The following is a 27,055-nucleotide window of genomic DNA, read 5'->3' as shown; positions in this document are numbered from 1 at the left end:
GCAAATGGAGTCTGAATGCGTAGAATGTGTTAAAATATCAGAGTTCAGAATTGGGGTAGAAGAATAACTCCAAAAAATATGCCGACTGCGACGGTATCGGTGCATTAGCTCCAGCTTAGCCCCAGCCTGAGAGGACTTGGCTCCCGTCCCGTCCAATTGGCATTCGAAGGATTTCTCGAAGGATCCCTGCATCGGCGATAACATGCAGTGTTTCCTCCAATGGGCCGATGTGAGATGTGGGGAAAGATAACGGCAGATGACCTTATAAGAAGAGTTCAAATTGTCGTGGAATGAGATTTTCAGTAGTTTGTTTTTGCTTCGACTGTGCCATTCTATCCTGCTATGGAGGCAACTACTCCCGATGTGGTCGAGCAGGGGACGGACGGCACTCTGGCGAAAAGATTGCTGAAGAAGATTGACAGACGGCTGATCCCACTGCTTTTCTTCACTTATATGTTTAATTTCATGGATAAGACCATCTTGTCTAGCGCATCTGTCTTCGGCATGAGGGATGACAATGTAAGAACATACCAAGAGAAATAAGAAGCCCTAACTAACATCATTTCTAGAATTTGGTTGGCCAGCAGTACAGCTGGGTATCATCCGTCTTCTACTTTGGCTACTTGGGATGGGTATACCCAACAACTTTGCTCATTGCTCGTCTGCCCGCTGCCAAATACATGACGGCCAATACATTCTTCTGGGGTGCTGTAGTGGCCCTCACTGCAGCCTGCACCAACTTTGGCGGTCTGATTACAGTCCGCTTCTTGCTTGGAGTTGCTGAAGCAACAATCACGCCGGCGTTCATGTTCATTACCTCGAGTTGGTACACCCGTGATGAAATTCCTACCAGGACAGGCCTATGGTTTGCCGGAAACGTACGTTGTTCCCTGTCAATACATTTTTAGATAAAATCTCATCTCATATATACAGAGTGTCGGCGGAATTCTTTCCAGTCTCCTCGCCTACGGCCTGGGACACGTCAAAGACAACGTCGGGCCGTGGAGGTGGATGTTCATCGTCCTTGGCTGTTCGACATTCCTCTGGGGATTCGCTATCTGGACTCTTCTCCCAGACTCAATCTCCAAGGCCAAATTCCTAACAGAAGAGGAACGCCAGTTCGCAAACAACAGAGTTGTCGTTGCAGGCACAGGCTCAACAGAGCAAACTGCTTGGAGATGGGACCAGTTCCTTGAATGCATAATGGACCCGAAGACGTGGCTTATCTTCGGACTGGAGCTTTGCACGCAAATCCCCAACGGAGGAACGCAAAATTTCGGCAATCTGGTGATTGTCTCATTTGGATTCACGAGCCTGCAATCGACACTAATTAATATCCCTTACTCGCTTATTACCGTGGCTGCAATTACCGGATCGGGCTGGCTGGCCGGTCGTTACCGCCAACTGAACTGCTTGCTCGTTGTGGCCGTTGTGATCCCTTGCGTCGTCGGCAGTGCGATCATCTACTCCCGCGAGCATATCGTCTTGGGGGTGCAGTTGTTTGGATATTTCCTGTTGTCGACTGGACCTGCCGCAATGCCACTTGCTATGTCGCTGGTGCAGTCCAATTACCGTGGCGTCACTAAGAAGATGACGGTCACTGCGATGCTTTTCCTGGCTTACTGTGCTGGAAATATTTCCGGGCCTCAGTTCTTCCTTAGTCACGAGGCGCCGCATTATAACACTGCTTTCCGCACGATTATGATTTGTTATGCTCTGGCTGTCGTGTTGGCGTTGGCTCTTCGTTTCTACCTGCAGTGGTTCAATGCTCGTCGTGTGCGTCTCGAGGGCTTTGAGGGTAGTGCTGGAAATGCGGGTGCTGTCGGTGGTGGCAAGGTAATGGATGGTGATGCTGATCCCGATTCGAAGAATGTTGCGGATATGGTGAACCAAGTACAACTGGTATCGGATGACTATGAGGACGTCACCGACTGGAAGACACCGGGCTTCAGATACCGTTACTAAAAAGGCGTGGCGGGAGTATGAATATGGACGTGCATGTCAACTGCTGAAATAGCATCATGCTAATTACTTCTATCTACCATGTTATGCTATATAATCGATCAAAAATGAATATCACATTTCTTATCACAACAGTTCTAAAGTGTCTATCACGCCAAATACTCATACACATCTCTACATTATGTTATATACATCCAGAAGAAGCAGCCCCAACCCAAGCCACAGAATATCAAGACTGAGACTTCTCAGTCCCCTTCGGTCTCAACACATACCGCCACGTCGTCCCCAAATGCCAACGCTTCTCCTCCACAATCTCCAACCCACTCTCCCGCACAATCTCCCCAATATCCCGATTCCACCAACAACCATGTCGATCCGCATGAGCCGGAGCAAGATTATCCAAAATCCGATTAACCCAATCATAATGCGAACGCCCATGCTCAAGCAACAAGATGCGCCCACCCCCGGGCTCCGTAACAGACCCCAGATGTCTCAGCGTAGCAACAGGATCCGGCATCGAGCAAAGACCCATAGTCTGCACAACAGTATCAAAGTGAACCGGCTCCCCAGAACGCGCAATATCAGCCGGCTCAACAGCCCCCGCATCACAAGCGCGGAACACCGCCGGGACCACAGCCGCAGGGTGCAGCTTCTCGAACTTCTCCTTCGCAATAGCAACCATCTGCGGACTAAGATCGATAAAAGTAACGGAGCGACAACCCAGAACCGCAGCGCGGCCATCGGCGTCCATCCCGCGCCGCTCGCCGAGCTCGTAGTATGGCAGATTGCGGCCAGTGCCGCAGCTGACTTCTAGGACGTGTCCGCGCGCTTGTCGGACTAGGTCCTGTCGCTTCTTGCCGAGACCCATTGCCTTTTCTGAGAGCTCGACGTCTGCGTCGAAGGTTGCCGCTGTTGTGTTGTACCGGTCTGAGACGTCGCGGGGCACGTTGAGGGTTTGCGCTTTGCCTACTTCGCGCGTGTAGGACGCGTATAGGTAGCCGCAGTATGTGCTGATGGTGAGTGCTGAAATTCCCAGGAAGGTTAGGGCTCTGGGGGGGATGCCATGGCCCTTTTTCGCTGTGGTTTCAGCGTTGGGGGTCTCGGGTTGAGTGTTTTGTCGGGCTGGGTGGGTTTGGCGAGGTGGAATTGTTTGTCGCCGTTTTATGGCTACTGGCTTGGAGCTTTTAGGACTGTGGATGTTAGTTTTGGATTGGGATTGAGGGGATTGATTACATACATTGGCTTTGAGGGTCGAGGTGCTTTGGTTGATGCGTTGCGATAGGGTGTGACGGGCCATTTTGCAACTAATGGCACCCTGCGCAATTTATGTACGTTCATCTTGATATTTTGAACTAGCAGAATGGACTGCCAGGGGCTTTTGTCGGCCTTTTGTGCACGGTAGATTATTTGACGCGAGCGAAGATTGAGTGCTTACGCGACAGGGTTGTTGGCCCCCGCGATACCAAAAGGAGATGGAGGTTCCGAGAATAGACGAAATGTGAATTGATCAGATCGAAGTGTCGATGTCAATTGCACATCTCATTCCGTACAGATTGGAGCAATGATACCCAGCAAAGAAGAAAAGTCGGGAGCTGAAGCCGACAAAAAACGCCGTTATCGGGTCGGCGTCGGCTCGACTTGTTATCAGTTGGAGTATCCCCCGGATTCTCCAATTCCATGTGGGCATTTTGTGTTTACTCACACACACATTTTTGCAAATGGCATTGCCGTCCAATATTTTGATTGTAGGAGGGGGTGTGTTTGGATGTGAGTATCAAGCACAATCTTGCCCTAACACTGCCTACACTGTCTACACTGTCTACACTACGCATTACACCAATTTCCACACTGCTAACATCCCCCAGTATCCACCGCCCTCTCCCTGTCAAAGCGACACCCAGAATCCAAATTAACAGTAGTAGAGTCCTCACCGACAATCCCAAACCCGCACGGCTCATCTGTCGACACATCCCGGATCGTGCGGTCCGACTATGCTAACACAGCATACTCCAAGCTCGCCGCCGCTGCCATTCACCGCTGGCGCAGCACAGACTGGGGCCGGGACGGCCGGTACACGCAGAATGGCCTGCTACTTGTGTATCCAGCAGACAGTCCCAGTGCCAAGGAGTATGCCCGCAAGAGCTACGCCAATGTACGCCAGATCGAGGGCGATAACATCGTCTCCCTGCCGACCCAGGCGGATGTCCTCAGCGTCGTGCCGGCCTACGGCTCGACACTCGATGTCGCCGGTGGCTATGTGAACTGGGGGTCTGGATGGTCCGATGCCGCGGCCAGCGTGCGTTATGCCAAATCTCTCCTTGATGCTGATGGGAAGGTTAGTTTCCGTACTGGCGATGTCGAGCGTGTGCTATACGACACGAACGGCGCCAAGCCTAAAGCCACCGGTGTCGTCTTGACAGATGGGTCGACTCTCGAGGCGGATCTAGTTGTGCTGGCGACTGGGGCGTGGACGTCGAAATTGGTCGATTTGCGTGGCCGGGCTGTTGCGACCGGCCAGGCGATTGCTTATATGCGGATCTCCGATGAGGAGCAGCGCGAGCTGGAGAACTTGCCTACGATCTTGAACTTCGCGACGGGCATCTTTATCATCCCGCCGCGGGACAATCTGCTTAAGATTGCGCGGCATGCGTATGGGTATCGCAATCCAGTTGCGGTGCCAGTTCCTGGTGCTGGGGCTTCGGGCGAGATGGTGGTTAGTCTTCCTGAGCAGGGGGTTCCTGTGCCGCTTGAAGGGCAAGAAGCGATTCGGGCTTCGTTGAGACAGCTTTTGCCGCGGTTTGCGGAGAGGGAGTTTGTTGATACCAGAGTTTGTTGGTATACTGATACGTGAGTTTGTTCTTTGGTTGAGGACGGGGCCGTTGTTGGTGCTAATTTGTATTTGACAGGCCCACGGGTGACTTCATTGTTTCTTATCATCCTGACTGTGAAGGTCTTTTCCTTGCTACCGGTGGTAGTGGTCATGGTTTCAAGTTCTTCCCTGTTCTTGGAGATAAGATTGTTGATGCGTTGGAGGGTACGCTTGATTCTGAGTTGAGTAAGATGTGGACTTGGCCTGAGACTGCTGTGTCTGAGGGAGAGGACTTTGCTGGTGATGGTAGTCGGTCTGGGGAGAGGAGAGCGATTCTGAAAGACGAGTTGGCGAAGACAAAGAAGGCTTCGCGGAGCAGTGTGCTTTAGACATGTACCCCTTGGTGTGATGTATATAACAGAGATTGGATGTACATAGGCATTTAGACTGCCAATGCGCGAGCAAAGGTCGAGGCTACAGAGCTAGTACATTGATCTACTCATACAACAGAGATGATTTTTTTTTCAAGATATTTCATTGACTACTCAAAAGGTAGTAAAAAGCCGGTCCAGGAATCCCCAAAATGGGGAAAGCAAGGACGGAATTGTGTCTTAACAGACTGCCATAGGTCACCATTATTTTTTTTTTGGCCCGTGGGAATTAAGAGCAATTCTCCACAGATGAAACCGTAGAACGATAAGTGATTAAATCGAGGCAGTCATCGACCGGCGCACAACCGCCTCACTGCGGTGTGCAGCAATCTAATTGTGTGGAAGAACGCGAAAGTGAGAAAAAAACCGGGGATCATCCGAATCGCTAAAAACGCCGACTATGCTTGCATAAAAAGAGTCGTAAACCGAAGGAAAAAGCAGGGGACAGGCCGAAACCTCCTGTCCTCGTGAGGCGAAAAAAGCAATGTTAATACAAGTTCGAAATGCATGAGTGATCACCCTGGAGTTTTCATTCCGCGGTTAGACCTTACGGAAATCTGCGAATATAAAGTCAGTACAATGATTTAATGCCAGCGTACCCAGCCAAGAGAGCATACCAGAAAGCACAGGGTAGATCAGCTCGAAAGCCTGGTAGATCTCCTCGCGGACTTTAGCACCAGTCAGGACAATCTTGCCACTGACGAAGATCAAGAGAACGATCTTGGGCTTCATCATGCGATAGATCAGACCAGGGAACAACTCGGGCTCGTAGGAGCTGAAGTTGTGGTGACGAGAGGCCAACCCCTCCAGACGGATGGGGAACTTGATGTCGCAGGAGCCGACGATATTCTGGATCTTGAAATCGGTAAACTTGGCGTTGAAACCAAGCTTCTGGATAATACGCGCATACTTGCGCGAAGCCAGCTTAGAATCATCCTCGGACTTGGCACCAGTAACGACCATCTTGCCAGAGGCGAAGATGAGAGCAGTAGTCTTGGGTTCACGAATACGCATAATCACGGCAGCAAAACGCTAGGGAGAGAACTGAGTTCAGCCACATTGTACCATGATGTGTGCGCATCCTTTCAGAGGAATGTGAGGGTTAATAAATACCTTGGGGTTGTACTCAGCGTTGCGTGCGTGCAGCGCGATGGTCTTCAGATCAAGACGGCAGTCAAGGTTGACGGTAGCAACGATGTTCCTTTTTTGGAATAACTAGTTCAGCCATTCTGGTCACCCAGAAAAACATCAAGAGTATACTCACTGCAAGGTTGGGACAATGCCACTGCTGCCCGTGGTCGCGCCAGGGGTTGCAGCGGGGGTGGCAGGAGAAGCGGGAGTCACCCCGGTGCCGTGAACGGCATTTCCTCCAGGCTGCTGGGTAGTCATACCGATTCCGCCCTGTGCACCCTGCGACATAGCTTCCTTGTCGGAGTTGGGAGGGGTCAGATCACCAGCGCCACCAGGGAAAGACAGCGACGAGGTAGCAGTGAAGGCACGAGCCTGCTGCGCATTGGAAGGATGGGTGGTGAGAGAGTCCATTTGGATGGATTACTCGAGATTTCGATAGGAATTGATGATGGAACTAGAAATAGACGCGTTAACTTTTGAATCGCGAAAAGTCGCGGTATGAGTCACGTGTAGGAGGAGAGAAAAAGAAAAACGCGACGGGGGGAAAAGACGCGTCGGATAGAAAAGGAGCCATCAGTAGGGGGAAGGACTCTCAAGCTAGGAAGGAACGCCCCCAAAGGAAGGTGCAAAGGATAAGTTGAGGAAGGTGCAGAGAGTGAGGCTTACCTGGGAGATGGACAACTCAATGTATCCCCCTACGAGGTATTCGCACGTAACCTCTCGTGAGTATCAACGAGATAGTATAGGCGACGAAACCAACGCAGTCGACTGGTGAACGAATCAGGAAAAAATCACACTCAAGTGTTTTTTCAAGATAGTCGCGACGGCGATATTATGGGAGTGCAACTTCTTTTTTTTTTTTTTCGAACTGTTTTCTTTTGCGCTGCTTCTTTTGAAAATGGGATTGTCTATCTGCGTGATCTGAAAAAAGAGAGAGTGGTGAAGTGAAACCTGAGGCCTCAAACTTCTATGGTATTTTTTAGTCCGTGGACAAAAAAAAAACCCTTTCCCTAAAAAAATATAAAAATCTCAAAAGGGTCCAGAGTGTGAGAGAGAGGAATCAAAGATCTGAATATAGATCTGATTAGTAAGGCAGATATAGCTTGATGGTTCAGGAAAAAAAAGAAGAATTTCCGTAATAAGATCCGCCAAGACCGAGACAAAATTCCCAGTAAAAAATGGGGGGAGGTTGGTTCTTTATATAGTGCTGAGTCACAGCCCGGTCAGGGGAGGCTGGGCCGCCGGTGGCGGTAAAAGCAGCACGAGTTTTCTCCCTTCAACCTTGGCTTCATTGCCCGCTAGCGGCTCTAGGAAACCACATCGCGAACCAATCACATTCACACAACTTGTCTATTGACTTTCATTCGTTCAAATGAACTCCAAAGAACTCCGCTAATCTCTCAATCTTGGCCCCTGACTGGTTCTACCACCCTTGCTTTTATCCTCCATGGTTGCAGGCGTTGTGTTTGCCAGTCCGCGCTCCTCCTGCAGCTGATAGTCCATCCGTCCCATGCCTAGTCCAATCATCGTCATCGACTATCCTCGGTCACTCCATGTACGACGCGCTATCCTCTTGCCGCTTTAACAGATGGCAACTGAACAAAAATTCTGAATTTGTTTTTTTTAACCTTGTTTCTTCCCTCTGACCTCACCGCACCGGGACATCAACCAATATTATATCGGATATTGTCGAATATCCGATAAAGATACAACTGGTCTATATAGGATTCAACTATACACGCTTTTTTTTTTTACCTCGCATTTCAAAGCAGTGATTCGCCCCCAAACATTTCGATTAGGACAGGTGGCCGTTTGGATTCTGCCTCAAAACAGGCGGTGGCGCCCAGTGTTGATCCACTACCCGCCAAGGCTGGACGAATCTCAAGACAATCTAGCGGTGATCAGTCAATTTTTTTTCTTGTTTTTAACTTCGGATCTATTATTTGAATCTATTGTGGTTTTGGAGAACCTGTTACTCGTAACCCCTCAGTTCGTATATGGTGTTTTGCATTTTCTAGAGGGATTCCGGTATGCTGGTATGGTATGAATACTGTGCCCGAAGCGGACCAGTCGTCACATTCCGGAAAATGTAGTAATACGGAATACGGGAAACTACATTTTTGTGTCGGATTTGGCTTTTGACAAGCAGTTATGACTCGGCTATTTAAGGTTGTTTCTGGCACAGGTACATATCAGTAACTATATGTACTTTGGTAACGTGTATCGGATTTCCCCGGGGTTTTCTTTGAGCTGCCGCTTTAACAAGGGCGCTCAGACGCAGGCTTTCAGAGTACCTATTAGCACGAGATAAGACTAGTCACGTGTATCAACTCTACATACTGCTTCCAAGGTTATTATAGGGAATTGATATGACCCCCTTTGGCTCACACCACCTCCCCTGTCAGATTTTTCAGGCTAAATAGACCGCCTTCCACACCGTCTTGGTCGCAAATTTCCCATGCAATAAGATAAGACAGCAGATACCTGTAGTCTGTATATAAAACCCATACAAAATTATGTCACTTTGTCATATCACACACTGTACATCGGAGCGAGTACGACTATTACTAAGGGCGCTAAGGACATGCAGGGTTTTCTACTATGTAAACCAGAATTACTATGGTGGTGGCAGAATATATGGTAGTATAAAAATGAAGTGGCAGAAATTATGGCAGAATTATCCGTCGCATCCAATTAGCAAGGCGGTACTGAAAGTCAGGTAGGGGGTGGTCATATCAATTCCCTTATTATATACTATATAAAACTCTGAAAAGCCAGTGGTGGTTTACATTTTCTTCACAAAGCCGACCTCCACCACCCTGTCAGTCTCAACATTCAAGTGCTGAATCTTGGTTCGGCTAGCGTCTCGCATCCACAAGAATGCCCAGAGGAAGAGTCGTCGAACGATGTTCGTCTCCGCCGGAACCTTTAATTGCTCTTTGCCGACAATGTAAATCACCTGAGAGTTCCATGCCCGATCAAGTGCATCCAATTTTTCCTTATCACTAGAGAGTGATAAGGAATTATTTTGGGAGATGAGATACCCCCGAACTAGATCGTGAACCAAGATCCCAAGGTCAGGTGTGACTATATCATCCGTATATCCATGGCGGACGATCAGCCTATAGCAATTAGGTATGGCTTGCTTCTTCGGGCCAACGCCGTATGTGTAGCAACGATTGACCGAATACCGTTCGTCTGGAGCGATTGTGGGTATGGACAAGGGTCGCAGGTGAAGGAAAACGGACACCTCAGGCGCAGCGCTGAACTTTTGGATGAAGTGAAGGAAAACATTCGGCGTGTTATCCGACATGCCAGATTTGTCGAAGAATATCCCCAGACCGCTGATCGGGGAAATGGTAGAATTCTCTGAACCATTCTGCAGGAGGAGTTTGTTTTCTCTCAACACGGTCGTCCGCGACAGAGGTATATTATCAGACTCTTCTGCTTTCCACTGCTCCTCTTTTCCGTACCGCCAGAGCACAAAAATACAGGTCAAAACAGCAGCTAACATCAGCGTGAACCATGCACCATGTGGAACCTTGCTCAAGGCAGCCGAGAGGAACATGCCATCCCAAAGCGCGAAGATCAGGAACACAGGAAGGACCAAGTTCACGGGCAGCCTCCACACAATAAGTGCAACAACTGCCACCATGCAGGTCGTAAGGAATGAGACAAGTATAACGCATGCTCCATAGGCTTCGCCGAGGGCAGTGGTCTGTAGTAAGGTCAGTGAAATCAATATAAAATGCAGTCCTTAAGAGCACATACGTTATTGTAGACGGCTGTCACAATGACACTTCCAATCATCATGAGCCAGTTAGCGAGAGGAATGTACACTTGCCCATGGACAGTCTTTGAAGTATGGTAAACTTGAATCTGAGGGAAGTACGATAACTTCATGATTTGGGAAAGCAACTGGAAGAAGTTAGATACCAGTTCGGAATCACCTTTTTTTTTTCACATACCTGAAACGATCCAGTGATGACGGCCTGACTTGCGACAATACACGCCAGGATTGCGACCACGAGGCTTGGATATATCATGCCAGGTGGCACAGAGAGGTAAAACGGATTAGCATACGCACTGGGCACTCGACTGATATAAGCGCCTTGGCCAATATACTAGGGAGATGTAGTTAGAATATTTTGTCTCTGATCAGTAGGTCAAAATCAGGAAACTAACCGATAGTAGAAGGCACGGATAGACGAAAAAGAGCCAAGAGATTCGAATTGCCCTGCACCAATTGTCAGTGGCCACGAGCAAGACTTCACAACTGTGTACGCATACCGTTGGCTAAATGCTCCCAGGTCTGCGAACAATGTCTCAACACCGGTGAAGGCGAGCAAGATTCCTCCCAGCTGCAGCCATCCGTCTCTCCCATTTCGCATCAAGAACGAACCCGCGAAGTAGGGAGAGAACGCTTTGAATATAGACGCATCATACTTGACCAGGTTCTAGAATAGAAATAATAGATAAGTATTGTTTCTCTTGGCATCTCAATTTCTCTTGCTTCCAACTTACATAGATCCCGAACGACATATTGAAGACCATCCATAGTATAACAATTGGAGCAAAGCTGCTCGCAATTTTGCTGGTTCCAAGGGGCTGGATAATGAAGACGACGACAAGGATTGCACATGATACACCGACGACGGTGGAGGAGGAGATATTCGGGTTCACGACAGTAATCCTAGAAAATCTTAACATGTGCGGATATACTTTGTTATAGCCAAGCCAAGCTTACCCTTGAATTGCTCCAAGAATAGACTGTGCAGGTGTTAATACTCCATCTGAAATCAATAATTAGCAAGTTGAATTGGAAAATCCTGGTGGTGGTGCTTACCTGCGAGAATGAGTGAAACGCCAAATGCGCCGACGATTTTGAGTGTCCATTTGATGAACGTGCTTCGCTCCATGACATTGCGAGTCATCCTATTCGGCGTTTTCAGGTCGTCTGTGTTGTGCCGTTGCATTTTCACAAGATTTGTGTGGCGAGGATCGTGTCGGACGAGTTTAGCCTGGGTGGGGTATGAGCATGTCTGTGAAAGGTCAAGTGAAGTTGACGTAGCACTTACATATCGTGACAGGAGGGAGTATATAGCAAATGTACCTCCTTCACCCTCATCATCTGCACAGAGTACTATGCAAACATATTTGATGGTAACCATAATAGTGAGAGCCCAGATGATGAGCGACACGGCTCCGAGGATATCTTCATAGCTCGGCTCGCTGCTGAAAGTAGACGAGAAGACATACAAAGGGCTTGTCCCAATATCACCATAGATGACTCCAAGTGATTGATATGCGAGCCTATAAATGATGAAAAGCTTGAGTAAGCATTGAAGAATACCTCTCTAAAGGGCCTCTGGAATCGAGTCACTTACAATGCCAGTGTCCAGCCTTTGAATACCTTTTTAACAATTAGTACATTCAATGGTGGAAGAAAGAGAATTCCCGATTTACCTGCTTGCTGTGGAAGTCCCTTTCCTCCGTCTCAGGCGCGTCCGAGATAGATGCGACCTCCAAGTCCATCTCTTTGGAATCTGTAGTCTTGTTCCCACCTGTATGAGCCTTGCGCGGGGATACCCGAGAAGAAAAAACACCACCCGCACTGGGCGTGGGTTGGATATCCATCATGCGATCCTCCGGCGGTTCATCATCAGTACTACTCGACATATTAGGTATTTCTATAGTCCGATATCCTGATTATAACTCAATTCCTGATAAGGTAGGATGTAAGGTAGGTGGGAATAACACAGCTTTTAAGGTCAGCTACGAATTGCTCTTTTGATATTCAACACTGTGATTTCTTATCTATATCCAAATCCTATAGCATCGTGTGTCAAAAGACAGGTGGGAAGGAGCCAATTAGATTGCGAGATTTGCTTAAAGTGTGCGATTAAGGAGACGTGAATAAGAGGATCCAAGAAAAATGCCGCATATACAACAATATTTTATGGATGGCCAGGCTCTGTCCTTGAGAGCGACTCAACCATATACGAGGCAATTATCTCCTCCACAACTATGTCGCGCGGGGGGGAAAGGGCCTGACGCCACATGTTGACCCACCACTCAAAAGTTCACTATGGAGCATAGTCAGTTCTATTATCAGGACGATCAGGACGATGATATCTATGATATCTATGATACGAATCGCGGGCATTTGAGTCTTATTCTTACTCAAACGCTTTAACAATCGACTCCGATAGAATGCAATAGGACTAGCTAATCATGGATGTTTAAATTATTACCCCTAAATCAAATACATCACTGTGCGCCTGTTCTTACCATAGCATCCAATTATTGCAGATTGCTGTGATAGGAGGGTGTCTCATCGGAATTAATTCCTGCACTATCTACATAGACAAAGATCCAAGTCGGTTGGAATCAACTTAGACTTCATGTATATATATATATATAGCATCACGTATTGGCTGGCCCAGGAACTTTTGTTGTTGTCTCGAACCAAATCAATTAAGAATCTGAGTACCATGTCTTCACCTATCAGATACATCTTCTACGGAGTATATCTCGCCCGAACCCTAGAACCAGACTATTAAGTATGTTGACCAGCCTATGATGTGGGAGGGGTAAACGTTAGTATATCTCTCTTGACCAAAGCACACGAAACTTGAAAATACACCTACGTCTAGAAAGGAGTAGAATTAGAGCATACTCAAGTAGAAGTGGGCTTTAGTAGGTGGAATCAGATCGGGGGATCAAGAACGCCTCGCGGGTCTCATCTCATGGATGGATGGATGCTTGATCGGCTTATGTAATGAGACGCGAGCCGGTCAGACCTCGGAGCGTTCAGGGGTGTGCTCGATTTTACTCTGAGACCAAAAAGCGGCAAGAGATGAACACTAAAATGGAAGGGGAAAGGTCTCAAGTAACCGGCCCCTGTAATTTTTGTAAAAATTGTAAGGGCCGGTTACATATGGAAGATCAAAATACGGAGCCTGGAGCTGATATCAACTTGGGATATTTCATTGTCATAAGTACTACGGAGTACTCCGTGGCCCCTAGTAGTGTGAATCTAAACATGTGATGCATGTGATGCATGTGATCCCAGTAAGTAATTAAACGTGTGGCGCCTAGGATGTGACGAGAATTGAGGCAAATCTCTCTTGGTATAAAAGGTGAAATATTAGTGTTAAAAGTTCAGCTGACTGGCGGCTAGAGGCGATTTCCGCTTCGGGGTAATGAAATGTGCCTCAGGCCAAAAGATGCCTCAGGCCGTCAAGTTGGAATCGCCGAGCTGCCTATTGGCTGAGAAGCTAAGCCGAGGGTAGGCCCACGGGCGGTTTTTCGGCGTTTTGCCCACTTCTACTTAAAAATCGGGTACTCCAGGACTCTGGGGATATTCGGGGATCTACCTTAATCTATCCCAAGTCTCCGCACTCTTTCGATCTGGTTATGTCCATTGCTGGTCGCTAGTAATCCTGGTTTCAACCTCTGACGAAAAATCTCACACCCCGCGATGGCATCAAAAAGCGCGGTCTTGCCTCTATTGAGGCGCGAAATTCGATCATCCCGATTCTCAACTGCCTCCTCCATCTCCGCTATTGCTACCCCAGCCCGCCACTCAGCTAGTCCCTTCACAACCTCCGGGCGACGTTTAGCTCGACGAACGGCATTATTCACTGCACCTACCCAGACACGAGCCTTTTCGCAATCGCTGTCAAGGCGCTTTACCGACGAGGATGGCAACTTTGATCCTCGCACATTGGATCGGGAGTCCGACGACGTGGATGTGTGCATTGTTGGCGGTGGTATGTTCTTTGTGCCGCTTCGGTTTTCCCCCGAAACAGCCTAACTAAGCCTTGGTTTACTGTAGGTCCCGCCGGTCTCTCCGCCGCGATTCGCTTGAAGCAACTTGCCAACGAGGCAGGCAACGAAGATTTCAGGGTTATTCTACTAGAGAAGGCGGGTGAATTGGGCGACCACATTGTCTCCGGAAACGTTTTGCAACCAACCGCCCTCAATGAACTGCTCCCCGACTGGCTGTCCGAGGACAACCCCTCCCGCTTTGAGGGTGCGACCCCCGCCGGAAAAGAAAAAATGCGTTTCCTCACGAAGAACGGCTCATACCCGCTCCCCACGCCGCCACAGATGCACAACGAGGGGAACTACATTGTCAGTCTGAACGAGCTGACCAAGTGGTTGGGAGAGCGTGCGGAAGAGGTTGGTGTGGAGGTGTACCCTGGGTTCGCAGCCAGCGAGGTGGTCTATAAGTCAGATGGCTCAGTCAAGGGTGTTGCGACCAACGACCTGGGAATCGCTCGGGATGGCAAGGCCAAGGACACATTTGAGAGAGGAATGGAGTTCCATGCCCGCGTCACGCTTCTTGCCGAGGGCTGCCACGGCAGCTTGACAAAGCAAGTGATCAAGAAATATGATCTTCGGAAGAATAGCCAGCCCCAGACATATGGTCTTGGAATTAAGGAAGTCTGGGAGATCCAGCCCGAAAAGTTCCGATCAGGCGAGATCACTCACTCGTTGGGATATCCTCTTCCTCAAGATACCTATGGTGGAGCTTGGATGTACCACTTCGGAGACAACATGGTGAGTATCGGTCTGGTAGTAGGATTGGACTACCCAAACCCATGGCTTTCGCCATACGGAGAATTCCAGAAGATGAAACATCACCCAATGTTCAAAAAAGTTCTTGAGGGCGGCAAGTGCATTTCGTACGGGGCCCGAGCGCTGAATGAGGGCGGGTTCCAGTCGATCCCCCAATGCGCATTCCCTGGAGGCGCTTTGATTGGTGATACGGCTGGCTTTTTGAACGTTCCGAAAATCAAGGGTACCCACACCGCAATGAAATCCGGCATGTTAGCCGCCGAGGCTGCATTCTCGGCGCTTAAGTCTGACGATAAAGGAACCGTATTCTTGTTTGATTACGAGAAATCTCTGCGGGATTCTTCCATCTGGAAGGAACTGTCCGAGGTCCGTAACATCCGGCCCTCGTTCAACTCTCCACTAGGCTTCTTTGGTGGACTTATGTACTCCGGTCTGGAGGCCTACATTCTCAAGGGCCGAGTTCCATGGACGCTCAGCCACCACACCACTGATTCGGCGGCTACCAAGCCTGCTTCTGAATATGAAAAGATCGTCTACCCCAAGCCAGATGGAGAGATCAGTTTCGATATCTTGACCAGTGTGAGCCGGACCGGTACCAACCATGAGGAAGACCAGCCGGTTCACTTGCAGGTGGAGGATTGGGATAAGCACACGGACCTCGCTTGGCCCACTTACAAGGGTGTTGAAAACCGATTCTGTCCTGCAGGCGTGTACGAATATGTGGAGGATCCTAGCAAAAAGCACGGTGTCCGGTTCCAGATCAACTCCCAAAAGTAAGTTGTTCTCCATTTGAGTAACTTTTGGATATACATACTAACCCCATTTACCAGCTGCATTCACTGCAAAACCTGTGATATCAAGGTGCCTACACAAGACATTAATTGGCAAACCCCTCAAGGTGGAGAGGGACCCAAGTACACGATGACGTGATATCGTAAGGTTCCAACCTTGGAAGGTTGCCCCTAGGGGATACCTAGGGGATGATACCCCTTGAATCAGGAGTTGTAATAAAGAATGATTGGATATAATTTGATATCAGGGGGAAGAACACAAATGTACATAGATACCTAAAATAGGCAATCCCAAAAAAGGACCCCATGGGGTTGACAGAACCGTGGAATGTCAGTGGACTCCGCCCACGAGGGATAAGCCTTACTTCCCAGATATTTCGATCTATCTATTCTATCTATTCTATCTATAGATATATTTCCTCCTATTCAACATATACCTACCTCGTATAGTGTAAATAAATACCTATGTTTCATATTACCTACTATTTTCCTCTCTCTATGTTGTACTAGTATTTTTGTAGGTGGAACCACGTGGATCAGAGAAAAAGTGAGGCGGCCAAAGTTGCTAGTCCACCGCCAGATGGTACTTTCTCTCTTCTCTTCCCCTCTCACTCTTCTTGTATCTTTTGTATTTGTTTCGCTGTTCTGCTGTTCATTTGTCCGGCGCTGTTCTATTCTACTGTGGTACATCTGCTCTCCTGAAAGTACTGTTTGTCGGGTTACACGTTTACGCGCTTTCCTGCAGCAACACCGCAGTTAATAACTTCTCTCTGCATTCCCGCCTTTTCGATCTCTCCCATATTCTCTAGGATTTTCTTCAGCCAGATTTCTCTCTATCGCCCCCAGGATCAATCGGTTATTTCAGACCAGCCATGACTGAGGTGTCTTCAACCCGCCTTTATCTTGGGAACCTTCCCCGCAACGGTATGGTAGCACCTGACTGTCCCTTTTCCCTGAGCCTTGGAGAACACGCACCACCTTGCATGAGCCGGTCGCTTCACTGGCTACCAGAATCCCATGTGCTCTGGTCCCTCGTATTCTCATGTGGAAAGGCACCCTCTGGCCCGCCCTTCCCAGGGTGAGCAAATTGGAGCTTTAGCTACCCATATGGAATAGCTTTCCCCTCAAATGATTATCTAACCGGTGTTTTTGGAGTCCACATTTGAGAATTGATTCGCTGATATTCAACTTCTTTAAAGTGACCAAAAGCGACATCGAGGAACATTTCAGCAGCCATGGCTCCGGTAAGATCACGGAGATCAAGTTGATGAACGGTTTCGGCTTTATCGAATATGACGACCAGCTGGATGCCAGAGATATTGTGCCCGGTAAGAGTGGATCATCAAATTCCATTCATTTGCCCGTGGACTTGCTAACATTATTTTTTCCTGCAGCGTTCCGTATGTTCCCATGACTTTCTTCGCCGATGATCTATCGCTTATCAATACCATAGACGGCAGCGACTTCAAAGGCGAGCGACTCACCGTTCAGTTTGCGCGTGGTCCTCGCCGCAAGGAGACTTTGCAAGGACCTCCAGACCGCAATGCTCTCCCTCGTCCTCGTCGCACTATGTTCCGCATGCAGATTTCCGGTCTTCCAGAAACAAGTTGGCAGGTTAGCAGCCCAAGTCCATTCCCCGGAGTTCCTGACGTAGATACCTCAGCCCTGTCTCTATACTCAGCCCACACATGCTTCCAGTCCATTGTCCTCAAGGCCATCGGTTGAGCCAAGGATTCCTTGGAGTACTAATCCATTGGCGCTCATCTCCTGGTGATTGAGAAAAGCTTATATGGCTTTTTTTTTTTCTCTTTTGTCTTGAGATTTGAGAATTGCTCCTTATTCCTTGCATACTCACCACACTTTTCTTGTCAGACCCCATGGAACCTTTCCTGGGACTTTTGGATGCCGATATATGATGGCCATTCTGGATATACCTCCTCGGACTGGACATGGAGTTCTCACCTTTTTCTCTTTCCACATTTGCCGGACATCTTACCTTTCCAGGACCTGGACTCACCATGCATTAAATAGGACTTGAAAGATTTCGCCCGCCAGTCTGGACTGGACGTGGTATACTCTGAAACTGGCCGCGAACAGGGCAGAGGGTGGGTGAACCATTGTATTCCACGATTGACCTTTCCAATCCATTGACATTTAACCAAGGTTTGTTGAATTTGAAACCGCCAACGACTTGAAGACCGCCGTGGAGAAACTGGACCAGCGAGAGTTCAAGGGCTCCGTCGTATCTTGTGTCGCCGATGTAAGCGCCCAACCTGGCTCGGACCTTGGAGGAACACCATCTCACCAACTTCCAGATTCAAAACTTTGAGGAACGTCCCGTTCGTGACCCATACCGGTCGCGTTCCCCACCCCGTCGCCCCTACCCTGCCACCATGGAGGAGTACGACCGCCGGATCCCTCCCCCACGTGGCTACAGTCCTCGGGAGCACTACCGCGAGCGTTCGCCAATTCCTATCCGCCGCGATCCCTACTATGAACGCGATGGCTATGCCCGCCGGACTCCCCCTCGCCCTCGGATGGAAGACTATCCACCTCCACGTCGCCCCTACGAAGACCCGTATGAGGCCCGACCTCCCCCACCCCCTCGCCACTATGATGATCCCTACCTAGCTGCTCGCGGTTATGGTCGCCCTCGCTCTCCGCCGAGAGGCGAGTATGTGCCGTACGACCGTCCTCGCTACTGGTAGATGGCGCCAGGTCTTAGTTGATTGGATTTACTGCATCTTCTTCCGTTCCACCATCATTCTTGTTGACCTCCTTCGCCAAATACCCGCAACGTCTCATACTGATTTCATGGTGTCATGATCTTTTTTCACCTGCCGAGGTTTCGCTCATCGTGTTCTCGCGGCTGGATGGGTTTCTTCTTCTTTCTGCCTGGCGACTGGACAGCGTGAATCTCAATCATTTCTTTCTTCTCTGATAGCTTTGGGGTGGTCGGAGGCTACAGGCGATTGTCCTATAGTCTTCCTTATCCATCCTAGACTATTTTTTTTTGTGTTAGCATCAGAAAATCTTAATCTTTTAGTTTGATTTGTTTCTTCCCTGTAACATCCCTGGGGTCCTGTTGGTCTATGATGTCCCGTTATGACCTACCTTTGAATAGTCAATTGGGTTACAATAGGGTAAGTATTGTGTATATTTCTTCACCATGTTGAACCCGAACTATATATATATGGGGATTGCGATCATGATTCCTGGCAAACTTCAATTCTAACATTTACATTAAACAAAATATATGCCGTATCTCAGAAAAGCTCACCAATTCTTTACATCTACATAGCCATAATCCCGCAACCAATATAAACCAAACGCGGAAATACCCATGTGGGCTCTACCGTCATGATCTACAACCATCCACAGGTGCCCCGCCAAAAAAAACCTCACCCCTCAGCTTCCCTTGGATTTAATATTCATGATTTCGCATTGACCAACCCTTCTCCCCCTTAAACCAACACAATTACAACCACCATGACCGACCAAAAAATCCAACTCCCCCCTCGCCCCGATGTCCTCGACAGCGTCCGCCTCCGCGACATCGAGCTCCCCCTCCCCTGCGCCCCCGAAGCCTGGCACCGCCAGGGAAAATCCCAACCCTGTACCGCAACCCTGAAGCTCTCCTACTCCTCCATAATCACAGCCGCTGAAACCGACAATGTCTCCCTGACCCTCGACTACGGCAAGCTCTTCCGCCGCCTAGAAAGCGACGTCCGCAACATGGGCGAGAACATCTCGTCCCCATCACACCCATCCAACCGACTTATTAGTCTATCTGGGGCGCGGCGCGAGGAAATGCAGAGTCGCGGACTAGGTCAGGACCCGCGCGTGATAGCCGGCGTTGTCGCGGATGCTGGATTGGGTCTATTGCAGACTACGTCGGCTATTACAGCGGCGAAGCAGCCGAATCCTATCTCGGCGGCGTATGGCGAGTGTGAGGTTCTGTTGCATTTGCCGAAGGCTTTGTTGCGTGCTGATGAGGGGCTGAGGTATCGTGGTGTTATTGCGCTTGGGGAGGAGGTGGGGGCTGGGGTGGAGCGTGGGTTGGTGGTTTTGGAGGAGGAGTTTAGGGTTGAGGGGATTAGGTGTTATGCTATTTTGGGAGTGAATCCTCATGAGAGGTTGGAGAAACAGGCTGTTGTTGTTGGTCTTACTTTCAAGGGGCCTGGGCAGCTTGCTTGGGGGTCGACTGTTGTTGATACTTACCAGGCCGTGACAAGGGCTGTGGCTGAGGTATGTTTTTATCTTTTTTTTCTGATGCTTTTGTCAGGGTTATTTTTGGGAGAATATTTGCTGACTTGTTTTGGTATTATAGAAGGTTGACCAGACTGATTTCCAGTCTGTGGAGTCTTTGGCTACTTTCATCGCTCGCATTGTGACTGTGGACTTTGGAAATGAGTTTGTAACGGTCAAGGTGGAGAAGCCAAGTGCCCTGGCTTTTGTCCAGAGATCTGGTGTGGAGATTACTCGCTCCAAGGCTTTCTTCGAGAACCGCTAAGAGCTGGGTAAGGGATTTCATGTTATACAGGAGGCTGCAGTATGCAGATCGAAACTTATATGCAAGTTGGCGGCTTTAGTGAGCCTGTGTGAGGCTGTAGAACCACTTGAAACATCAAAAAATAGAGCATAATATCAATATAGAATAATCTATGGATAATCTATGAATATCAAGATCTACATATCCGATCAATAAGATCATGTTCATGTCAGCATCTGACACGTGAAATCCAAATTCGGACTAGTGGCTCAGCCCCCGGATCTGCGCCTGAAGCCCGATTTTCTACAGGATCTCGCTCTTTTTCTGCTTTGTTTCACTTCCTGGGGAAGAAAAACTGTTAATTTCAATTTGCCAAAAATTCTCATCCTCTATGTGCCTATCTGTGCCTTCGTCATCTCTTGCTTTGATTTCTCTTACTGGCTTCCCAGCCAATATTGATCCATCCCTTCTGAATCTTGATTCGCCTGCTCCTAATATTTCCAACGTGTCAGCATCCTCAGTGCTTTCTCCTGTCACCTTGGCCTTCGACTCCTCGGCCAGCGAGGTGACTTGGCTAGGGGTCCCGGGTCCGTCCTGAAGAAGGGCGGACGGTAAACCTGCTCGAGAGATTCAAGGCTGGTCTATTGACTAGTTCGGGCACTGAAGGAAAACCGTCTATTGATGCAATAGATTCCTAAAGTTGATGTATGTACTTTGTCTCTTTGATCCGCATTTCATCCGCACTTGATTTGCTATTTTCGTATTATTTTTTTTCAATTTCTTTTACGTTTTACCTTGGCTATATTTAGTGGGGGTGTGAAAACCCTCACCCGCCCCTCTATTCATTCTTTACAGTCTATGTCCAAGATTGAGGCGACTGAGGCTAACCGGGTGTCTTCATGTGAACAGCGACTGCTAGTTAGGTATTCTGAATACCTTAACTACCACTCATTACAACCGCGCAAGGTCAATTGCTGACCCTGCGGTTATCGCCGGCGCTTTCACCTAAATCTATCGGAGTGTGTTTCCTTTCAGTCGCGGACCTATCACAGGTGATATAACAAAAGCACAATGCCTTCCTCACATGCCGACGATCTTTCCGTTGGGGACGTGTTCGCGCCGCAGGCCGACAGCGTCATCGACATCCCGGCCAATCACCGTCGCCCCAATGCGCACATGGGCACTATGTCGCCGCCAGAGCATACAACCAAGGGATTCAATGGGTTTGCAAATCAGACTCTCAATGAGAACATGCTCCCAAAGCAGCGCCGGAAGAAGAAGAAAAATCAATTCGTGCCGGGATGCGCAACTGTTCACGGTTTCACTCCTCTAGCATCTGGCGATGAGGAATCGGACTTCTCCGCTGCAAGCTCACGCGCGCCCTCTCGGCCTCCTACTGCGCTTGGTGGCGCCAGCCCACTAGTACAGGCGGCGCACACGGGCCATGGTGTCAGCGCATTGAAGCTTCAGCTCAACACTTTAAATTTGTCTGACAGCATTTCTGGTTCCAGCGGACTTGTCTCCCAGACCCCCAGTGTCGCTAGTGTTTACTCCGATAGCGACCAGACAGAGATCTTGACCAGCTATGAAATCCCTCTGGATCAGGACTTTGTTAGTTCCGACGCAGTGCAACCAGAGGAACTGGACGATCGCAATGCAGATGTCCCAGGCATGAATTCGGAATTGCGCAGTCAGTTGTGCCGCAAGATGACAGCGGAGGACTTTGTTCCCATCCTCTGTTTGGGCAAGGGCTCATTCGGAACTGTGTTGCTGGTGCGCCACGTCGTCACGGGCAAGCTCTATGCCCAGAAGCAATTCCGGAAGGCTACCCTCACTGTTCACAAAAAGCTAGTCGAGCAGACCAAGACAGAGCGCACAATTCTAGAAAGTGTCAATCGCCACCCCTTCGTCGTCAAGCTATTCTATGCCTTCCAAGATCACGAGAAGCTCTACTTGATCCTGGAGTACGCGCAAGGCGGCGAACTCTTCCACCACCTAGCCATGGAACGCATGTTTGAAGAAGATGCAGCAGCCTTCTACATGGCAGAGATGGTCCTTGCACTCGAACACCTTCACCAAAACGTTGGCGTTCTCTACCGCGACCTGAAGCCCGAGAACTGTCTCCTAGACGCGCAAGGCCACCTCCTCCTAACAGATTTCGGTCTCAGCAAGATCGCCCTCAGCGACGACGACCGCTGCAACTCCCTCCTCGGCACAATCGAGTACATGGCGCCAGAAGTGATCCAAGGAAAGCCATACGGAAAAGCATGCGACTGGTGGTCCCTCGGTGCACTGGGCTACGACCTCCTCACCGGCTCACCCCCATTCCGGGCAAACAACCACGCAAAGCTCCAAGAGAAGATCGTAAAGCAAAAGCTCATGCTGCCCTACTTCCTTGGACCAGACGCAAAGGACCTCCTCACCCGTCTTCTCCGAAAAGAACCCTCCAAACGCCTTGGCTATCACATGCAGAAGGACCTGCAGATTATCAAGAAACACCGTTTCTTCCGCAAAATTGATTGGGAGGCCCTTGAGCGTCGAGAGGTTGACCCGCCTATCCAGCCTATCGTCACGGACCCCGCGCTCGCAGAGAACTTCTCTGTCGATTTCACCCATCTCCCGCTCAGCCCGACGATTGCTGCTGCCGGTTTCGACGAGTACTACGGCAAGGGACAGGATTTCCCGGCTGGAAAGGGTGCGGATGGTGACGAGCACGGTGGCGAGAGTAATCCGTTCGGTGGGTTTAGTTATGTTGCTTCGAGCAGCTTGCTGGACCATGGATTGGGAATTGTGACCGCTGGGTATTGAATCGAGGGGAATTTGACTGGAGAATTGATTGAGGGATGAATATGGAAGGGAGAATGAAGAAATGAAGAGAATGCACATATTCGCATCAAGGCGTCCCAAAATGCTGGGTTTGCAGACTATCTACTCGTCGTACATTGCATTGTGAATTCCAGTGTGACTTAAGATTTTTTTCCTGCCGAGTTCAAGTTGCTTGTCTTGTTCTGAAGCAATACGAAGCATATTTTGCATCGCATATCGAGGAGTTTTCTTCCTTTTTCTCTCGTTTTTTGGGGTAAAAAAGCACGTGCATACATACACTTCCATATTTGATATGGACTTGGAAAACTGGGCTTGAATTTTATTTCTTTTATTGGAGCTATTCATAAAACATTTAGTCTAATAAATCAAAGCCTGGGGAAATAAGCAAGAAAAAGAGAAATTACATTCTCCGTGAATTTCATTCTCACTCATAAATGGTAATCTCCCAATATCCCAAAGTTCTTCCGTCAACAGCCAGCTAATAAACGCAAATTTTATGGATTTCATTAAATTTCGCCTTCTTCACTCCCAGCACGTTCATCATCATCAGCCTCGCCCTCTTCCCTGGAATCTAGTTTACTCCTATAATCCACATCTGCCGTGGACGAAGAAACAGGACGCGGAGGAAGCGCAACTGGAACGACATGTTGCTGTTTGTCACGGAGTTCGCCTTCTTCGATGCTGGATTCTTTCGAAGGGGGCTGTGCGTCTGACCCCGACGCTGACTTCTCCGCGATCGATAGGGAGTCGAATTGAGGCGTTGCTTTTGTTTGGGATGATGCGGCTGCGGGGATGCGTGAGCGGGAGGGGACTGGATGGTTTGTTTTTTGGTCGGTGGGTGGGATTGCTTCGCGGGAGGGGGTTATGGTTCTCTGGCGTTTGGGGGATCGTTCGCATTCGCGCTCGCCGTTTCCATTGAGGGTTGTTGAAGGGGGTTTGTTTTGTGGGGAAGATGGGTTTTGTTGTGGTTGTGTGTAAGGGTGGGATTCGGGTTCGCGCGAGCGTTTGCGGCCATTTGTAGCTGTGGTGTCGGAGGTGACGGTGAGGTTTGGAAGGGTGGATGTGGATTGTTGTTGCTCTGAGGCTGATTTTGTGGGATCGGTGTCGAAGATGCGGGTTGGGTCGTTGGGGCAGGAAGTTGAGTCCGAAATTGCGAATTCAGGGTAGCCCTTGCTGAGGCTTTGCTGAACGCGCTCGTAGATCTTGACGATGAAGGTGCAGGCGCGGATGAGATCATCGAGACGGACGTCGATCTGCTCCCACCAGGGTCGGCCTTCGGCATCATCAGGGAACGCGACTTTGCAATGGCGGGCTGCGGCGTACAGGGCGGCGGCGGCGATGACGCGGGGTGGGAATTGGAGACAGAGGACAGTGTAGGTGGAGTCGTTCAGGAAGGAGTAGGTGGAGTGTCGCAGGGTTCTGTTGTCGCCGACGCCTAGGAAGGTGGAGTAGTCCCAGAGGATGCGGTAGGGGGATTCGACCTGCAGGTCAAAGCAGAGATATTCGAGCATGACGCTCTCGTTTTGCAGGATCAGGTCGCGCCATTTCCAGTAATCTTTGGACTGTTCGTCGACGATCAGGTTCGGCTGCTTCATGGCGACGCGGCAGCACGCGATGACGAAGTCTTTCATGCGGCGCATAGCCTCGTCCACCTTGAACGCGACGAACAGGGCCACCGCGGCGATCACCTTCGGGTGCATTAGGTCCGACCCCATCTCTGGATATTGGCCCATCAAGGAATAGCGCATGAGGAAGCGGTGCATGTACACCGTGGCGGTCATTGAGGTCTGCGGGGGCATTTTCAACATCACGCTCACTTGCCAAATGAATTCGACTGCACGGTGCCGGATATAGTCCTCTTTCCCGCGTTCGATCTTATCAATGCGCGACGGCGTGCGCTCGAATTCTTCCTCGGTGAATAGCCATTTTTGCTGCTCTGCTTCCAACACCGGATTCGGCAGGCCGGGGATTCGTCGCCGAGGCGGTGCCGAGGAAGCCATATGTGTGCGAAGTGAAGAGGGGAAAAACGAATAAGCTCGACGAGGGGTCGTTTACACAATGGCGATAGGAACGAAGCGCATCCGGCGTGTCTGATGGGGAATAGCTCGCGTGAGTTAACAATAATCGTTATCGTGCTAAAACGTCACAGTCGTCAGGCCTAAACTAGCATGGCGGAGCTTTCTATCGCATGGCGGAGATGATAGTACACGGCGGGAAATCTTCGGAGGATTGAAGAAAAGGAAGTCAGGGATAATTAATATATAAACAACAGAGCGCTGCCTAGATATTGAGCAATATCAGATACTGCAAGGCGGCAAGGACCTCCATATTGACGCAGCCGACAAGGGAAGCTTTTAGTCGGAACAATAGTTATTCCGGGCGGAATTATTTATCCACGATACCATGAATAGCCATTTGTTATAGTTACTATCTGTGGAGGGAAGAAACAATACAAATTTAACAGATTCTCATGTAAATTTCATTGTTCATTGCTATGCAAATACACTCCTTGGAACAGTCCCTATAAATAATTACAATTGGTATCTTGTACTTTGGAATCAAAGTCCATCCTGGCGCCACGCTGATAGATGCAATAGACAAAAAAATCAAACAGGCATTACTCCTCCTCACTGACCTCGCTCTCATCATCACTGGGAATATATTGCCTAGTCGTGGATTGAGTGTAATGATGGTTCCGAGCTTCCTCTTCACGAGCACTTTGTTCGAAGGCGGCTTCCATCTCCGCTGCCAAAGCATCATCATCTTCCATTTCATCATCCTGAGTAGCCATGTCTGCATGTGCTGAGGAGGTAGGTGGAACTGTATTACCGACTGGGGAGGGTAAACTAAACTCCCCGACGTCTTCATCCGCATCCTCGTCGTCTGCTGGGGTATTATTGGACGAGAAGTAAGACCGATTCACGACGAATGGGCGCGACGGAGGTGGAGATCCCATATCGATAATGAGATCCCCGTCAACAATGATGTTCGAGCTGGGAGACTGCCCAGTTTGTTGTGATCCTGTGCCTGCATCGGACGGTGACGAGCGAGACTCCTCAAGCTCAGGCGGGTCGGGATAGCTGACAGGCTCGCTTGGCTTCGCAGGCGGGTGTGCTTTGACCGGTGGTTTTGCTGGTGGTTTGTTCTGTCGCAGTGGGTTTGCTTGCGGGGCGGCTTGTGGTTGGGATCGAGGTGCCGGTCTAGGCGCGGGTCTGGCAGCCGGAATTAAGGGTGTGCTGACTCTGCTGGCGGCAAGTTCTGGGGTGCTGTGGCCTGAGGTTGGCTTGTCATTCTCTCGGCGATTCTTCGGGAGGAAATGTCGGAAGTCGTAAGGATTGCTGTCGTCGGCCGGCCCCTCGTCCTCGCTGGTGCTTGCTCCATGCCGGTCTTCTCCCGATGTTGCTGGTTCATCCTCTTCCTTTATTTGTAGTTGTTCATATTGCTCGCGGACCTGTTTTTCCGTCTTGCCTGGAGCCGACCGTAGATTAAAGTTCAAGGTTGTTGAGACCGGCTCCAGAACAAAGACCTTCCGCTCCGGGTCGAAGATCAGAACCAGGCTTCGCTCTCCCGACGGGTCCTCGCTGCCCTTGTATGAATAAGTCAATGTTTGATCGGCATTCGGAGCCTTATCAGTAACGGCAAGGTCGTAGAGATCGGCCGAGCGCGAGTGGGTGATGATCGACCGTTGTTGTGAGGTGGCAGATTTGGATTTGTGGTTGTAGTTGACGTTGATCAGTCGGCTTGTGTTTGGGTTTCGAGCAAGCCTTTCCCCCAGGACAATTGGGTATTCGGCCTGCTTTGTCGGGTCGATCATGGCAGACAATGTGGGGGTAGCCATATTTGCGCTCACGGTGAAGAGACCGACCCCGAAATCAAAGTGGTTTGTACAATGCAAAGGAAAAATGAAAGAGAAGGGAGGAAAAGGGAAAAGAAGATCGGAAGTCCCCCAAAGTCGGGGAAGGTTGAGGTGGAGAAGAGTGGAATTCACGAAACGACTTTCTCTCCACTACCCACCTGCACATATAAC

General features: G+C 49.5%; 12 protein-coding genes across 12 annotated transcripts; 7 read left to right on the top strand and 5 right to left on the bottom strand.

Annotated features, from left to right (window-relative positions):
• Positions 1 to 342: 342 nt before the first annotated feature.
• N7479_009091 (Major facilitator superfamily domain general substrate transporter) lies at positions 343 to 1,965 on the top strand (the record flags this gene model as incomplete). Its single annotated transcript, XM_057256784.1, has 3 exons — positions 343 to 519; positions 570 to 878; positions 934 to 1,965. 3 exons carry the CDS (start codon positions 343 to 345, stop codon positions 1,963 to 1,965), a joined length of 1,518 nt encoding a protein of 505 aa, XP_057104242.1.
• A 226-nt stretch (positions 1,966 to 2,191) lies between these two features.
• Positions 2,192 to 3,300, bottom strand: N7479_009090 (class I SAM-dependent methyltransferase; the record flags this gene model as incomplete). Its single annotated transcript, XM_057256783.1, has 2 exons — positions 2,192 to 3,152; positions 3,200 to 3,300. 2 exons carry the CDS (start codon positions 3,298 to 3,300, stop codon positions 2,192 to 2,194), a joined length of 1,062 nt encoding a protein of 353 aa, XP_057104241.1.
• Positions 3,301 to 3,680: 380 nt separating this feature from the next.
• On the top strand, positions 3,681 to 5,160 carry N7479_009089 (NAD(P)/FAD-dependent oxidoreductase; the record flags this gene model as incomplete). The annotated part of the gene is made up of 3 exons (XM_057256782.1): positions 3,681 to 3,729; positions 3,828 to 4,809; positions 4,869 to 5,160. 3 exons carry the CDS (start codon positions 3,681 to 3,683, stop codon positions 5,158 to 5,160), a joined length of 1,323 nt encoding a protein of 440 aa, XP_057104240.1.
• Positions 5,161 to 5,742: 582 nt separating this feature from the next.
• Positions 5,743 to 6,744, bottom strand: N7479_009088 (TBP family protein; the record flags this gene model as incomplete). The annotated part of the gene is made up of 4 exons (XM_057256781.1): positions 5,743 to 5,759; positions 5,820 to 6,234; positions 6,316 to 6,403; positions 6,467 to 6,744. The coding sequence occupies 4 exons, from the start codon at positions 6,742 to 6,744 to the stop codon at positions 5,743 to 5,745; spliced, it is 798 nt and encodes a 265-aa protein (XP_057104239.1).
• Positions 6,745 to 9,118: 2,374 nt separating this feature from the next.
• Positions 9,119 to 12,012, bottom strand: N7479_009087 (KUP/HAK/KT family potassium transporter; the record flags this gene model as incomplete). Its single annotated transcript, XM_057256780.1, has 11 exons — positions 9,119 to 10,051; positions 10,105 to 10,251; positions 10,302 to 10,457; positions 10,519 to 10,570; positions 10,624 to 10,790; positions 10,858 to 11,026; positions 11,081 to 11,126; positions 11,180 to 11,354; positions 11,412 to 11,646; positions 11,721 to 11,746; positions 11,800 to 12,012. The coding sequence occupies 11 exons, from the start codon at positions 12,010 to 12,012 to the stop codon at positions 9,119 to 9,121; spliced, it is 2,319 nt and encodes a 772-aa protein (XP_057104238.1).
• A 1,804-nt stretch (positions 12,013 to 13,816) lies between these two features.
• On the top strand, positions 13,817 to 15,849 carry N7479_009086 (electron-transferring-flavoprotein dehydrogenase; the record flags this gene model as incomplete). Its single annotated transcript, XM_057256779.1, has 3 exons — positions 13,817 to 14,108; positions 14,174 to 15,692; positions 15,750 to 15,849. 3 exons carry the CDS (start codon positions 13,817 to 13,819, stop codon positions 15,847 to 15,849), a joined length of 1,911 nt encoding a protein of 636 aa, XP_057104237.1.
• A 733-nt stretch (positions 15,850 to 16,582) lies between these two features.
• On the top strand, positions 16,583 to 18,418 carry N7479_009085 (uncharacterized protein; the record flags this gene model as incomplete). The annotated part of the gene is made up of 7 exons (XM_057256778.1): positions 16,583 to 16,634; positions 16,910 to 17,038; positions 17,105 to 17,110; positions 17,164 to 17,324; positions 17,742 to 17,815; positions 17,874 to 17,970; positions 18,026 to 18,418. The coding sequence occupies 7 exons, from the start codon at positions 16,583 to 16,585 to the stop codon at positions 18,416 to 18,418; spliced, it is 912 nt and encodes a 303-aa protein (XP_057104236.1).
• Positions 18,419 to 19,199: 781 nt separating this feature from the next.
• N7479_009084 (dihydroneopterin aldolase family protein) lies at positions 19,200 to 20,223 on the top strand (the record flags this gene model as incomplete). The annotated part of the gene is made up of 2 exons (XM_057256777.1): positions 19,200 to 19,958; positions 20,041 to 20,223. The coding sequence occupies 2 exons, from the start codon at positions 19,200 to 19,202 to the stop codon at positions 20,221 to 20,223; spliced, it is 942 nt and encodes a 313-aa protein (XP_057104235.1).
• Positions 20,224 to 20,593: 370 nt separating this feature from the next.
• Positions 20,594 to 21,211, top strand: N7479_009083 (uncharacterized protein; the record flags this gene model as incomplete). Its single annotated transcript, XM_057256776.1, has 2 exons — positions 20,594 to 20,789; positions 21,126 to 21,211. The coding sequence occupies 2 exons, from the start codon at positions 20,594 to 20,596 to the stop codon at positions 21,209 to 21,211; spliced, it is 282 nt and encodes a 93-aa protein (XP_057104234.1).
• A 62-nt stretch (positions 21,212 to 21,273) lies between these two features.
• Positions 21,274 to 23,010, top strand: N7479_009082 (AGC family serine/threonine-protein kinase; the record flags this gene model as incomplete). The annotated part of the gene is made up of 1 exon (XM_057256775.1): positions 21,274 to 23,010. The coding sequence occupies one exon, from the start codon at positions 21,274 to 21,276 to the stop codon at positions 23,008 to 23,010; it is 1,737 nt and encodes a 578-aa protein (XP_057104233.1).
• Positions 23,011 to 23,534: 524 nt separating this feature from the next.
• N7479_009081 (uncharacterized protein) lies at positions 23,535 to 25,028 on the bottom strand (the record flags this gene model as incomplete). Its single annotated transcript, XM_057256774.1, has 1 exon — positions 23,535 to 25,028. The coding sequence occupies one exon, from the start codon at positions 25,026 to 25,028 to the stop codon at positions 23,535 to 23,537; it is 1,494 nt and encodes a 497-aa protein (XP_057104232.1).
• A 617-nt stretch (positions 25,029 to 25,645) lies between these two features.
• On the bottom strand, positions 25,646 to 26,866 carry N7479_009080 (ELL-associated factor; the record flags this gene model as incomplete). The annotated part of the gene is made up of 1 exon (XM_057256773.1): positions 25,646 to 26,866. The coding sequence occupies one exon, from the start codon at positions 26,864 to 26,866 to the stop codon at positions 25,646 to 25,648; it is 1,221 nt and encodes a 406-aa protein (XP_057104231.1).
• Positions 26,867 to 27,055: the final 189 nt, after the last annotated feature.

This window comes from Penicillium vulpinum, assembly GCF_028829585.1.
Source record: "Penicillium vulpinum strain IBT 29486 chromosome Unknown utg000004l_segment0_segment0, whole genome shotgun sequence".
Classification (NCBI taxonomy): Eukaryota; Fungi; Ascomycota; class Eurotiomycetes; order Eurotiales; family Aspergillaceae; genus Penicillium; species Penicillium vulpinum.
This window is presented reverse-complemented; position numbering and strand designations above follow the sequence as displayed.